Below are 12,067 nucleotides of genomic sequence, written 5' to 3' on the forward strand. Positions count from 1 at the left end.
ATAAAGTTGTATATTTGTTAAAAAAATAAATAATATGGTAAATGTGTTAGTATACCTCTTCTTTTATGAATGAAAGCTTGTTATGCACAAAGGGGCCTGTGCTGGGGGTCCCCAAGAACATCCTCAGGTTTGATGATTCTCTGGGAGATTTCACAAGACTCAACATACAGTCCCGCTTATTCATGTGGCCATGATTTGTTACGGTGAAAAGATGCAGAGCAAAATCAGCAAAGGTAAAATGCATGGGGACAGGTCAGGAGGAAACGAGACGCTTGTTCCAGCAGAGCCACACGGGATGCGCTTAACTCCTCCAGCAATGAATTGTGACAACCTACATCAAACACTGCCAACCAGCGAAGCTCCTTAGAGACTTAGTGCCCGGGGGTGGCGGAGATGGGGAGTGGGTTATCACCAAATTCCAGACACCCACAAAGAAAGCAGGTGTTTAGCTGTTTGTACAAACAGCTTCAGCACAGTGAACCACTCTTGGTGGTTAATGATGGTAGAAAACCCTCCCCAAATTCAAGTTCCCAGAAACCAGAGAAGGGCCATCCTTGTAAGCACGCCTTTCAAACGCTAGTATGCAGCCCCGCCATGTTAACTCATTTTCACGTAGAGCCCATAAGGAAATCATCATATAGCAACAAATTCTTTTGACATCTGAATTCTGCTGTCAGATCCTCTAGTTTGAGTGTAAATGCGACAGTGGTCAGGTAAATGGAAAGCCAGAGAAGGTGGACTTAAGTGCTCAGGAGGGAGAAGGTGGAGATGGATATAATTGACTTAGAATATGGCAAAAGATTAAGAGGGCGTCGTGGCTGTTTGATTTCACCAAGAGACAGGAATGAAAACAAAGTTTAGAGATTTGTTAGAGCTAGCAGTCTTAAAATGAGTGGTTGCCTATAATGTTAGAGATTTATATCTATTAAACAAGGTTTATTGACTTCAGCACTGTTGACATTTGGGACAGGATAAGTCTGTCAGGGAGGGGGCTGTACACTGTACTGTAGGATAGCCGCATTCCTGGCCTCTGCCCGTGAGATGTCAGTAGTATTTTCCCCTCCCTACTCACTCCCAAATGTGACAACCAGAAATGTCTACAGACGTTGCCTATTGCCAAATGTCCTCTGAGGACAGTATGAAAACATGGGATTTACAGAAAATAAATCCATGAAGATCTTAGCTTTATATGTCTGAGTTGTTCACTAATATTTCACATTTACAGTAGTTTTCCATTTATAAAACTTTTTTCATCTGATTCCAGCAGCAACTTCATGAGAACCAGGAATATTTTATTCCCTCTATATAGATGAAGGTCGTGAAGCACAGAGGTTAAATTACTTTGCAGGAGAGCAAAGAGAAAGTAGCAGTAGTTAGTAGCCGTAGTATTAATAGTAATAGTAATAATAATATTATAATTAATGGTAGACATTTTCTTGAGTGCCTACTATGAGCCACAAATGGTTTCAAATGACTTACACGTGTGAATTTTGCAGCAAGCCTGAATTGTGCTATTGTTATGTTTATCTTATAGATGAGAAAGTTGAGGCCAGAGAGTAAGAAGCCTAACCCAAAGGCACACAGATGGAAGGTAGACTAGCCAAGTACAAATCCAGGCACTTTGACTCCTGTGCTCCTATAAGCACTGGATTCTGGATAAAAAGAGAGTGTTTCTGGGTTCTTGCTCTCCCCAGTCATGTTCTTTCTCATTCCCATCTCCATGGAGGTTGCCATTTGCTTATGTTGCTTCTTGCATTTTGACGAGCTCTGGTCTAGTGATTTGCATATAACTTTTCCTGTATTTTTAACAACTGAATCTCACAGAGAAAAAAAATTTGAAGTCATCTTTCTGTGACCTAACTTTGCTATTTCAGATGCAGTCTTCTATTATTATCTTGATTCTTTCTCTCTTTATTTTTAATACAGCATTTTATGGAAATCTGGATTTGTTGCAACTGTCAGCTCAGTCTTGATACACACACTTCAGCCAATTCTTGCATAGCTCATCTAAGAGACTTCTGTTTATGATGCTAAACATTTCAGCATGTTCCCCACATCTCTCAACCAGCTCTGAATGCGTTAATGTCATATTTCCACAATTATGTTTTGTTTTCCAGGAAACTTATGAATGTGTCAATTCATCCATTCCTCCCTTTGTTTGTTTGTGTGTTTTTTTTTTTTTTTTACTTGCTTCCTGTTTCTCTTTGAACATCCATTTCTCATGCCCTGTGTCTTCTTCCTACATTCTTACTCTTAATATGGAGGAGGAAAAAAGTGTTATTTTTCCTCTAGGCCTGATGGAGAAATCTTCTGTTTTCCTTAAGAATTCTGTTCAAGACAATTTTTTAGGAAGACCTTTCACAACCTTTTAAATGCGGTGTTTGAAAAGGGCTTTAGAACTATTTGTATGGTGCCACCGATTCGTGTTAGATGCTTGACTTCTCTCTTCTATAATCACATGAGGACCACCGGCCCCTCAGTTTATTTCTGTATCTGGTTTTCTTTTCTTTTCTTTTCCTTTTTTGCTGGAGAGGTGGAGTTGTGGGTGAGTGGAAGTCGAGATTGTGACTTCAGAGTAGAGTGTTGTTGGATTAGATTAGATGGACATTACTACATGGACGTGATGTTGAGAAATCCAGTGTTTGATGGGATTTTCAGATGTGTTGAGTTTGAAATTAATTAGGTTCCTATAGATACTGTAATCTTTATTTCCAATATAAGGCAGTATGAGTTGCCATCTCTGTAATTACACTTATTTCTTCTGAGTCTTATAGTCTCAACTCATGAGGCCATCCCACTCTCTCTCAACAGTTAAGCCTTCTTTTTTTTTTTGAAGATCTTATTCTCTTGAATTTTGCTAGTTCTGAATATAATGTGAATCCCCCAATCCTCTTTAATTCATTTTAGTACTCATGACCCCTGGTAGTTTCAGGTATAAATTCCTTCTTTCCCTCAGCATTTATTATTTTGGTTACTAATACTAAATTGAACTTTTTCTCTCCTACATCAAAATTTTGTATACCTTCTTCCTGTTATACACTTTAGAGAAAGTTATGCTACATATTGATTAACCCACTATTAAAAAAATCATTAAATCTTAGGATTTAAAAAGATAATTGGAAAAGGTACAAAGCATTGTCATCTGTTTCTAGTCCTAGATATCAATGTACATTTGCATAGTCTGTTAGTAAGTTTGCACTTTGATCATGAGGTTAGCAGGATATTTTTCTAAAAGACAGCAAAAGCTTTTCAATTTTTTTTTTCCCCAGAGTATTTTTTCCAGATAGAACTTTGTTTGGTGCTCATACCAAACATATCAAAGTAGTGTTTTATTTATATGCATATATTTTATAAGTTCAAATCTATCACCCTTTCACGTTGCAAAGTCAAATGGTGAGAACAATTTGATTGTTTTCCTGAAATGATGCTTCAAACTTAGTGGTATGGGCAGCAAGTGAAGTTCATTACTATCCAAATAGAATTCATTTTTGTCTTGCATGGAGGAAATTTGTGCACACATAGTGAAGAGGTACAAATTGCACACTCCTCCAACAGTTCACTTTTCAATCTCAGGATGCTCTTTAATTAAACAATTAAGCAGAATTTTATTATTTATTTATTTATTTTTGAGATGGAGTCTCACTCTGTCTCCCAGTCTGGAGTGCAGTGGCACAATCTCAGCTCACTGAAACCTCCGCCTCCTGGGTTCCAGCGATTCTCCCGCCTCAGCCTCCCAAGTAGCTGGGATTACAGGTGCGTGCCACCATGCCTGGCTATTTTTTTTGTATTTTTAGTAGAGATGGGGTTTCACCATGTTGGCCAGGCTGGTCTCGAACTCCTGACCTCAAGTGATCCACCTGCCTCGTCCTCCCAAAGTGCTGGCATTACAGGCGTGAGCCACTGTGCCCAACCCAGAATTTTAAATTAAATGTAAATGGCAGAAGAAGGTTGTTCCCCAAAGCATGCCCCCAAACTGAGTGAAACTGTAAGTTAGTATGAAGGGGATCTTCCAATGGGCTAAAGTTTCTGTAACACATTTGAGAGTGGATTCTAATTACAGTTTAAAAATGGTTAAAATCCATATGTAAAATTTTCAAATTAAACATCATAGATACCTGAAAATCTCAGTGGCAACTTTATCCCACAGAATACATTTTGTAAAACAAAACACAAGAAAACATGCTCAGTTGTTACTATAGCTTTAAAATACAGCCATACGTAGTTGCTACATTTTAAAGTTCAGTAAAGTTCAACTTTCCAAGCTGGAACTTGCAAATATTACATAACACATCAGAGTTGTCTGCCCAACTTCCTCTGTCTATTGTCTGGAACATAGTTCAGAAGTAGCACTTGGAAGAGTGTGGCCAACATTGTGTCTGACTTCAGCATAAGGAGAAAAAAGACCTTACCTGCCAGAACTTACTTGCTTGAATCAATAACTCTGGTATTTACCAACATTTTAAACAAACTTGACTATCTAGAGAAGACGAGGCAGAACTGAGTGCTGTGTGTGAGAAATTATCTCCTGACAGGCCAGCGGTTATACAAGTACGATCATCTTGTATGATTTAGGTTATTTACCTTTATAAACTTCAAAAGCATGACTTCTTTATATCATGGTCTGATAATATCTATTAAGATGACCCTATATTATCAGGAAAAAATATAACTAGGTTTGTTTATACTCTAAGAAGGCAGGAAAATCATGTAAAGGGTTTTGAAGGATGTTAATTAAAATAGTTAAAATGAGTCCAGCAGTTATGGGGTTAACTCCAATTACCTGGAACACTGGCTTATATGGGACATTGAATTCCTGAAGAATGCTGGAAAAATGAGACTTGCATGTACATTTTCCTACCATGAATCCGACTCCATGGGAGTTACAATATTTAATCTTTATTTCAGAAGTGCTAGTGTGCTTTGGGTAGGTTTTATCTGCACTGACAAATGATTACTGCATCAGCCTTCTCATGGGACGCCAGGGACAGGGATGCTGAAAAGAACCTTTTACGAGGAGAGTCGAGTTTGAAACAGTGAGGACAGTGAGGACGTTTGAGAAGCCACAGGAAGAGACACATGTGGATACCAGAAAGGAGAGGGGCTAGAGAGGGAGCAGAGGGAACGAGAGGATGTTCTTTGAGGAGCAGCTCTGAGCTCTGTGGCTTTTGTGGCCATGGGGTCACAGTGCTAAAGCTATCTCCTCAGCGCCAGCCGAACATGGGAGCAGTGAGTAGACGGGATGGCAGCTCTGAATCAGTGTTTGAGTCTTTACCCGCACACAGGGAGGAAATGCCATGTCCTCACCACCAGGAGGGTCATCTGTGAACATAAGAGACCACCACATGTTTGCACAAATGTGATGCCATGCCTTATAGGACATGGGCTCTTTGGGTGGTTGTTCTGTCCCCCTCCATCCCTTCATTTCTTCTGTCCACAAGTATTTATTAAGGTCACACTAGGAGACAGACACTAGTAGGTGCTAGTGATATAGGCAGGAATGTACCCCAGCAAGGGACAAGACAGCCCACCATTGCTGCCACAGGACTTTCGTTGTACTGTGAGGCAGAGGCCTGCCAATAGGAAAAGCCATGAGCGTGATGAGCATTAGCACAAGGGCAGAAAAGTCCATCCGAGGGCCATTCCTGACCCAAACTCGGGAGGCCAGGAGAGCTTCCTGGAGAAAGTGGCATCTAAGGCAAGACCTGAAAAATAAACACAGTTTATAAAAAATGGGAAGTGGGGTGGGAAGAGGGATGGATTATCCAGGAAAGGGGAATAACGTCTCAGGGGAGCAGAGGGAACGAGAAGGGGGAACTCCGGGGACTGAAGTGATCCCTGCAGCAGAAGTTCTCAGTGAGAAGTCTGCAGAGGCCTGGCCATCGGGCCTTGGCAGACAGGAGGCCAGACTTTATTCCAAGATCAACGGGAAGGTTTTACTCAGGGGAGTGACGTGATCAGATTTTCATTTGAGAACATTTGTTCTCAGATGAGAAGGGCAAGACTGGCTGGTGCTGTAGTCACCTAAACGATAAATGTGGCAGACAATTAAAAAATGGAGTCAAGATGGAGACATATACACATATATACGTTTATATAAGTAAATATTTGAGATATATTTGCAGATAAGATCAATAGATTTGGTGAATGAGCGATTGGATGTGTGAGGAATCTAGATTACTCCCAGCTTTCTGACTTGGGCAATGGGGCACTAATATAATAAATGAAAAAGAAGATCCAGGGAGGGGTGGGGTGATGAACAGCTGCGTTTTGGACTGATGGAGTTGTGCTGGGTATGGAATCTGCAAATGGAAATGCTATTGGATCTGAAACTCAGACTTGGGAGTAGTCAGCTCGCAGAGAGGTCCCAAAGCTGCGGGAATGATGTGATCCCCGGGTGATGGTGTAGACTGAGAAGAGAAGAGATCCCAGGTGAGGACCTTGAGAGGGGGGATGCCCAGACTTAGGGGAGCCGGCAGGAGACAGGAAAGGAACCACTAGAGGGAGCAGCTGAGCCAGGGGTGTGTGTAAACCCGGGGAAAGAACATTTCAAGATGGAGGGAGGCCACCCAAGAGGAGGACTACGAGATGTCTGTTGCTTGTGTCCACAGGAAGTCATTATAATGGGCAAGAGAAGCTTCTAGAAACAGAAGCCAGAAGGCAGTCATAGAGTTGGGGAGTGAGTCTGAGAGGAGACGGGCAGGGACAGTGAGGTGAGGCTTCTTTGTCAGGAAGTTTGGTGGAAGGATGGATGAGCTGGCACTCATGCTGGAAGGGTGTGTGGGGTGGAGGAAGGGCGGAGATTAGGAGAACCTTGAGCATGTGTGAAGATGCCCTTAGAAAAGCGAAGCCAATGTTAAGTTGTGAGCCAAGCTCAGGTCCCTCTTCAGCTGTTGCGGAGTGGGGAAAGGGGGGGGGATGCGCAAAACAATGGGTATGTGTGAAAGTGTTGTTTTGTAGCACAATATTTTAATTATGTCCTTTTAAAAAATTTCTCCACAGACACTACCCAAAGCAGTCCTTCACCACGGTGGCAGATACACCTGAAAATCTTCGCCTGAAGCAGCAAAGTGAATTGCAGAGTCAGGTAACTTCTAGAAGATTTGTTTTGTTCCTTTGGCACTAAAGATTTTTCACAAGGCTGCTCTTCTGAGATTGTTGTCCTCGTCCTGTTCCTGCCAGGTCACCAGCCGGCGTGGAGCCTAAAAGCAGGCCTGTGTGGGAATTCCGGGTAAAAGTGTTGAACATCTGTATTGTTCCCGGTCTTGAATTGTCCTGATATTCTCAGTTTTGTTATTCATGTTGGACTAGGGCGAGTAATGAGTTCCGGTCAGAGTTGATGTTTCCTAACAATCTTGACTTATTTGGTCCTAAATATTTAAACACGTTTTACAAATAGCTTTTCCACACCGCATATGTGGGGAAAAACAAGGTGTTAACTTGACCCAGTTGCAGTGCGTGTGGGGCTAACACCCCGTCTGTGTATCTCACACCAGCCACGGGCTTTGTTTTCGTCCTGTCACTTTGTTCATATTTCTTTCATATGTCACATTGACAGCATGAACAAAGATGAGAACACCACAATTGGCTCCCGGTCAACCATGTTAGATGGCAACTTGCCTTCAATATGGTGAAACACATCAGTTAAGACTAGGGTTGTGAGTGGCAGGGTTTTCTGCAGGGACACCCGATCTTTTAGTAAACATGGGGTGCTCTCTTTCAAAGAAGCTGTCTTTCCTGGCACCCCATAGGAAGACACGGAGCAAGCAACTACATTGCAATCCATTGGTCAGTGGTGAAGTAAGGAGGGAAGAGGGGAGAAGGCAGGTGGAGGTAGGGGAGCCTGGGTGGTTGTAGGCCTCTTTCATCTGTTCACTGGCTGTTCACATCAGAGAAACTACAGTTTGTACATTGAGGCAGTCCATCTTATCTATCTGTCTTGAGGGTGTCTGTAAGTATTAAATGAGGTAGTTAGGTGTGAAAGCATTTCAAAAAGTGAGAAGATATTCTATGACTGTGGAGGCTTGTTATGATGGTGATAATGATGGTCCCTGAGAATTCCTGGTATGTGAAAGGGAAAAGCACAGAATTTGTGAAGGAAAGTGGTGTTCAGCTAACAGGCTTAGAAAATGTCAGTCTGTAGCTCTTTTTCTGGGGGGGATGGGAGAACGGAGTCTTGCTCTGTTGCCCAGGCTGGAGTGCAGTGGTGTGGTCTCGGCTCACTACAACCGCTGCCTCCCGGGTTCAAGCAGTTCTCTGCCTCACCCTCCCCAGTAGCTGGTATTACAGGTGCCTGCTACCATGCCTGGCTAAGTTTTGTATTTTTAGTCTAGACAGGGTTTCACCATCTTGGCCAGGCTGGTCTTGAACTCCTGACTTCGTGATCCACCCGCCTCGGCCTCCCAAAGTGCTGGGATTACAGGCGTGAGCCACTGTGCCCGGCCTGAAGCTCTTTCTTAATGAGAGCAGGCAGCTTTCAGTGGCTTGGGATTGAATCATTTCCTTGATGGTGTATCTGACCACAGGGGAAGTTGCAGTTGTCTGTAGTCTCTTTCTGGGAGACTTGGGATCACTTCTCAGTCCATTTAATTAGAGGAAATAATCTCCAAGTGGAATTTACTGTTGGTTAACAATGCCATGAATACATGGTTGGGAGCTACTTTTTAGTTTGTGTGAAATGCTGGTGTTTGTGTACTGGTTTTGGCTACAAAAATTGAGTGCTGGCCAAGGAGAGACACTATTACGGAGGCCGGCAAGAACACCTCTGTTCATTCACACCCTCGGGGATACCAGAACTTGGCTTTGTGCAGATCCAGCGTGCCTTTCTTCTCGTCAAGTTAGGGTTCATCAGGTAATTCTGGACAAGTACACACTGGACATAGAAGTAAATCAAGCAATCAAATACTCATTTCCTGCCTGTGATATACTTCGGTACTGTGCAAAATAATTTATAATTAGTTTCTCCTCTCTTCATAAATTTATAGGGTGTCTGAGCAAAGAGGACTAACACACATCTTGGAATGACTATATTTAATTTGTTGTAAGGACTGAAAAAGAGAAAGATCAGGCTGGGAAGCCGAGGTGGGTGGATCACTTGAGGTCAGGAGTTCGAGACCAGCCTGGCCAACATGGTGAAACCTCATCTCTACAAAAAGTACAAAAATTGGCTGGGAGTGGTGGCGGATGCCTATAATCCCAACTGCTTGAGAGACTGAATGAAGCAGAATTGCTTGAACACGGGAGGCGGAGGTTGCAGTGAGCTGAGATCGTGCCACTGTACTCTAGCCTGGGCAACAGAGCAAGACTCCATCTCGGGGGGGAAAAAAAAAAAAGAGAAGAATCAGTGTGGATTGGACTCAGTAGTGCTTTGTGCTAGACGTGAGATTTGAATGGAGCCTTCAAGGTTGAGAAAGAATCTGATATAAACACTGTCCCCTCCCTTTCGAAGGCACACCACACCCTTTGGGCTCGGTTAGTGGTCATAGATGTCTTCAGCACATCCCAGGAGCAAGCATTTATTGTTTTCCTATTACGTGTCTGACTCTGGGGATGCAAAGAAAAACAAGGTCACTGTTTTATGAATGGCTGATTTTATTCTCCCTGATGTGGCCAGCTGCAAGCTTCAAAGGGCAGCATATACAAATAATTACAGGCTGGTGGGACAAGAGCTAATGGCGAGATGTGCAAAGATCTGTGGGATTACCAAGCAGCAGTCAGGGGAAGGCGTCAGATCTTTATAAAGATTTCACTCAAATGTCCTCTTCTTTAGAAGCAACTGGGCTCCATCAAGCAGACAACATGGGGAAATTCAATGCAATTCAAAAAACACGTATTGATTACCTATTCTGTGCACTGGAATATAAAGACATCATCATCATTAACAGCACTGCTGTATTCCAAGGACATAATTATACATGTATTATTTAATCACAAACAGCTTCAATGATACAGGTGTTTAGTATCATCTCTATTTAGATAAAACATTCAACCTTTAGAGAATTTCGATAACTTGCCCTTTCACACTTAGCTGGTATGGAATAGGCCCTTGGAATGGGACCTAGATCTCCGAGCCCTCGATGTCCACACTCTTCACCAGTACTCTGGTCCCCTTGCTCAGAAAGCACCTAGAAAAGATCTGTAAGCAAAGAATTGTAATACAAGGGATGATGTAGTATATGTAAAGGTAGAATTTGGCGTTAAGTATAAGTAGGAAGAAGTCATTATGATTTCTTTTTTTCTGGGTGAGAGGTGAGAACACTAATGTAGGAATATTTCCATTTTTGCAAAAACGTGGATAGGTGTCTATCCTAATGGTGATACTCAGTAATGGCATTGGAATCCATTTTAGCCTATTAAATGATTTGATTCTGCATGAGAGCATTTCCTTAGAGTTTTGATATCTGGAATTCTGAACAGCTCACTGGTTTTGGTGGAAAATTGACTATTAATATTTTATAGGCTTGTTTTGATCATTTGTGGTGCTAAATGAATCACATCTATTCATAGCTCCAAGTTTTCAAATTCCGAAATCTTTTAGAATTGTGTGGTTAAAACCAGTTCACTTCTTTCAGTTCATTAGCTTACCAAATGAGCCAAACATAAAGAAAATCAAAAATTATTTTCCAATCCAATCTAGAAAGTTATTTATAGTTACCCACTGTTATCTCTTTCTTTAAAAATTTTCTCTTTTCTTTTCATTTCCCCCTTCTCTCCTCTTGAGAGGGTTATAAACACTGTGAATATTTTTAATCTAAATGCTAAATCCTCTCAAGGTTTTTTGGAATCTATATCCGGTGCCAGATTGTCATAAGAAAATTTTATGAAATACTGCGAATAAACAAACAAACCAAGAGTAGCTCTTTAGAGCCAGTGGTTCACAGGCTTTATCCAGCACTTGGTGAACATCCACTCGGCCAGCCCCTGACTGCAGTAGATGTGGACTGCCCTGGACCTTGGCAGTCAAGAGGAAGAGAGGAAGGGAAAGCCCTTTTATAGTCACTAGTTCCCTTTTGATCACACATCACAGCATGAACTGCTTCAAAGAAATAGGATAAAGAGTGGTTAGACGCCCCAACGGGCCCACAGTAGTCCATTCAACAAGAAGCAAAAGTAAGACTGCTTCTGGTGGAATCAGCAACATTATAGTTCAGCTGTGGGGGGCGTCAGGCTTTTACTGCTTGCCTTGGGCCTGGCTCACCTCATTTTCTTTAGGAAAGTGAGATCCAAAGCCCCGACTTAGAAACAAAAGTTTTGGAACACAAACTCTTGTAAGTTGGGTGATCCCTAAACTTAAAACATCCAGGTGAGATGAAAAGCCCCTTAAAGAAGAAATTTCTAGCCGGGTGCTGCGGCTTATGCCTGTAATCCTAGCACTTTGGGAGGCTGAGGTGGCAGGATTGCTTGAGGCTAGGAGTTTGACATCAGCCTGGGCACCAGAGGGAGACCGCTGTTTCTACAAACATTTTATAAAACATTAGGGCATGATAGTGCATACCTGTAGTCTCAGCTACTCAGGAGGCTGAGACAGGAGGATCCTGTTGAGCCCAGGAGTTGGAGGCTGCAGTTAGCTGTAATCACACCACTGTGCTCCAGCAGCCTGGCTGACACAGCAAGACTCTAAGAAACAAACAAACAAAAAACCCAAAAAACAGAAAAAGAAGCTTACTGATTATTTTAATATCATGTGGTAGAAAGCGTTTCCTTTTTTGGGCTGTGTAGCACACTCTTATTGGAAGGGAAGGCATAGATGCTTGGGTGCCCTGAACCAGGGGTCTGGAGACTTCTCAAAGCCGTTGAAATGGTTCTTCCGATGAAATTCTGAGTGGGAGCTCCCACTGAGAAGACAACAACATGGAACTGTCATGATTGAAGCAGGGGAGGGGGGCAAGCCCCTGGCATCTCCAAACCCCCCTGACCCTGCTCATCTTCCCAACCCCAGAGCCTTAAGGAAACCTGGGCATCTGTAGAGCATAGTTTTGAAATAGGCTGCTTAAAATGAAGACAAAACGATAGCTACTCCCCACTTAGTTGTTTATGTGCTTGGCTTAGCTATTATGTGCTTGGCTTAGCT

The 12,067-nt window shown here is 42.4% G+C and overlaps 1 protein-coding gene across 1 annotated transcript in view; it reads left to right on the forward strand.

Annotated features, from left to right (window-relative positions):
* NEBL (nebulette) overlaps positions 1 to 12,067 on the forward strand; it is a 390,871-nt gene that overhangs the window by 142,955 nt on the left and 235,849 nt on the right. The window contains exon 3 of the mRNA XM_017944512.3: positions 7,000 to 7,084. Within this exon, the coding sequence (XP_017800001.1) occupies positions 7,000 to 7,084 (85 nt within the window). The remainder of the gene's footprint in view (positions 1 to 6,999; positions 7,085 to 12,067) is intronic.

Source organism: Papio anubis, chromosome 11 (genome assembly GCF_008728515.1).
Source record: "Papio anubis isolate 15944 chromosome 11, Panubis1.0, whole genome shotgun sequence".
Lineage (NCBI taxonomy): Eukaryota > Metazoa > Chordata > Mammalia > Primates > Cercopithecidae > Papio > Papio anubis.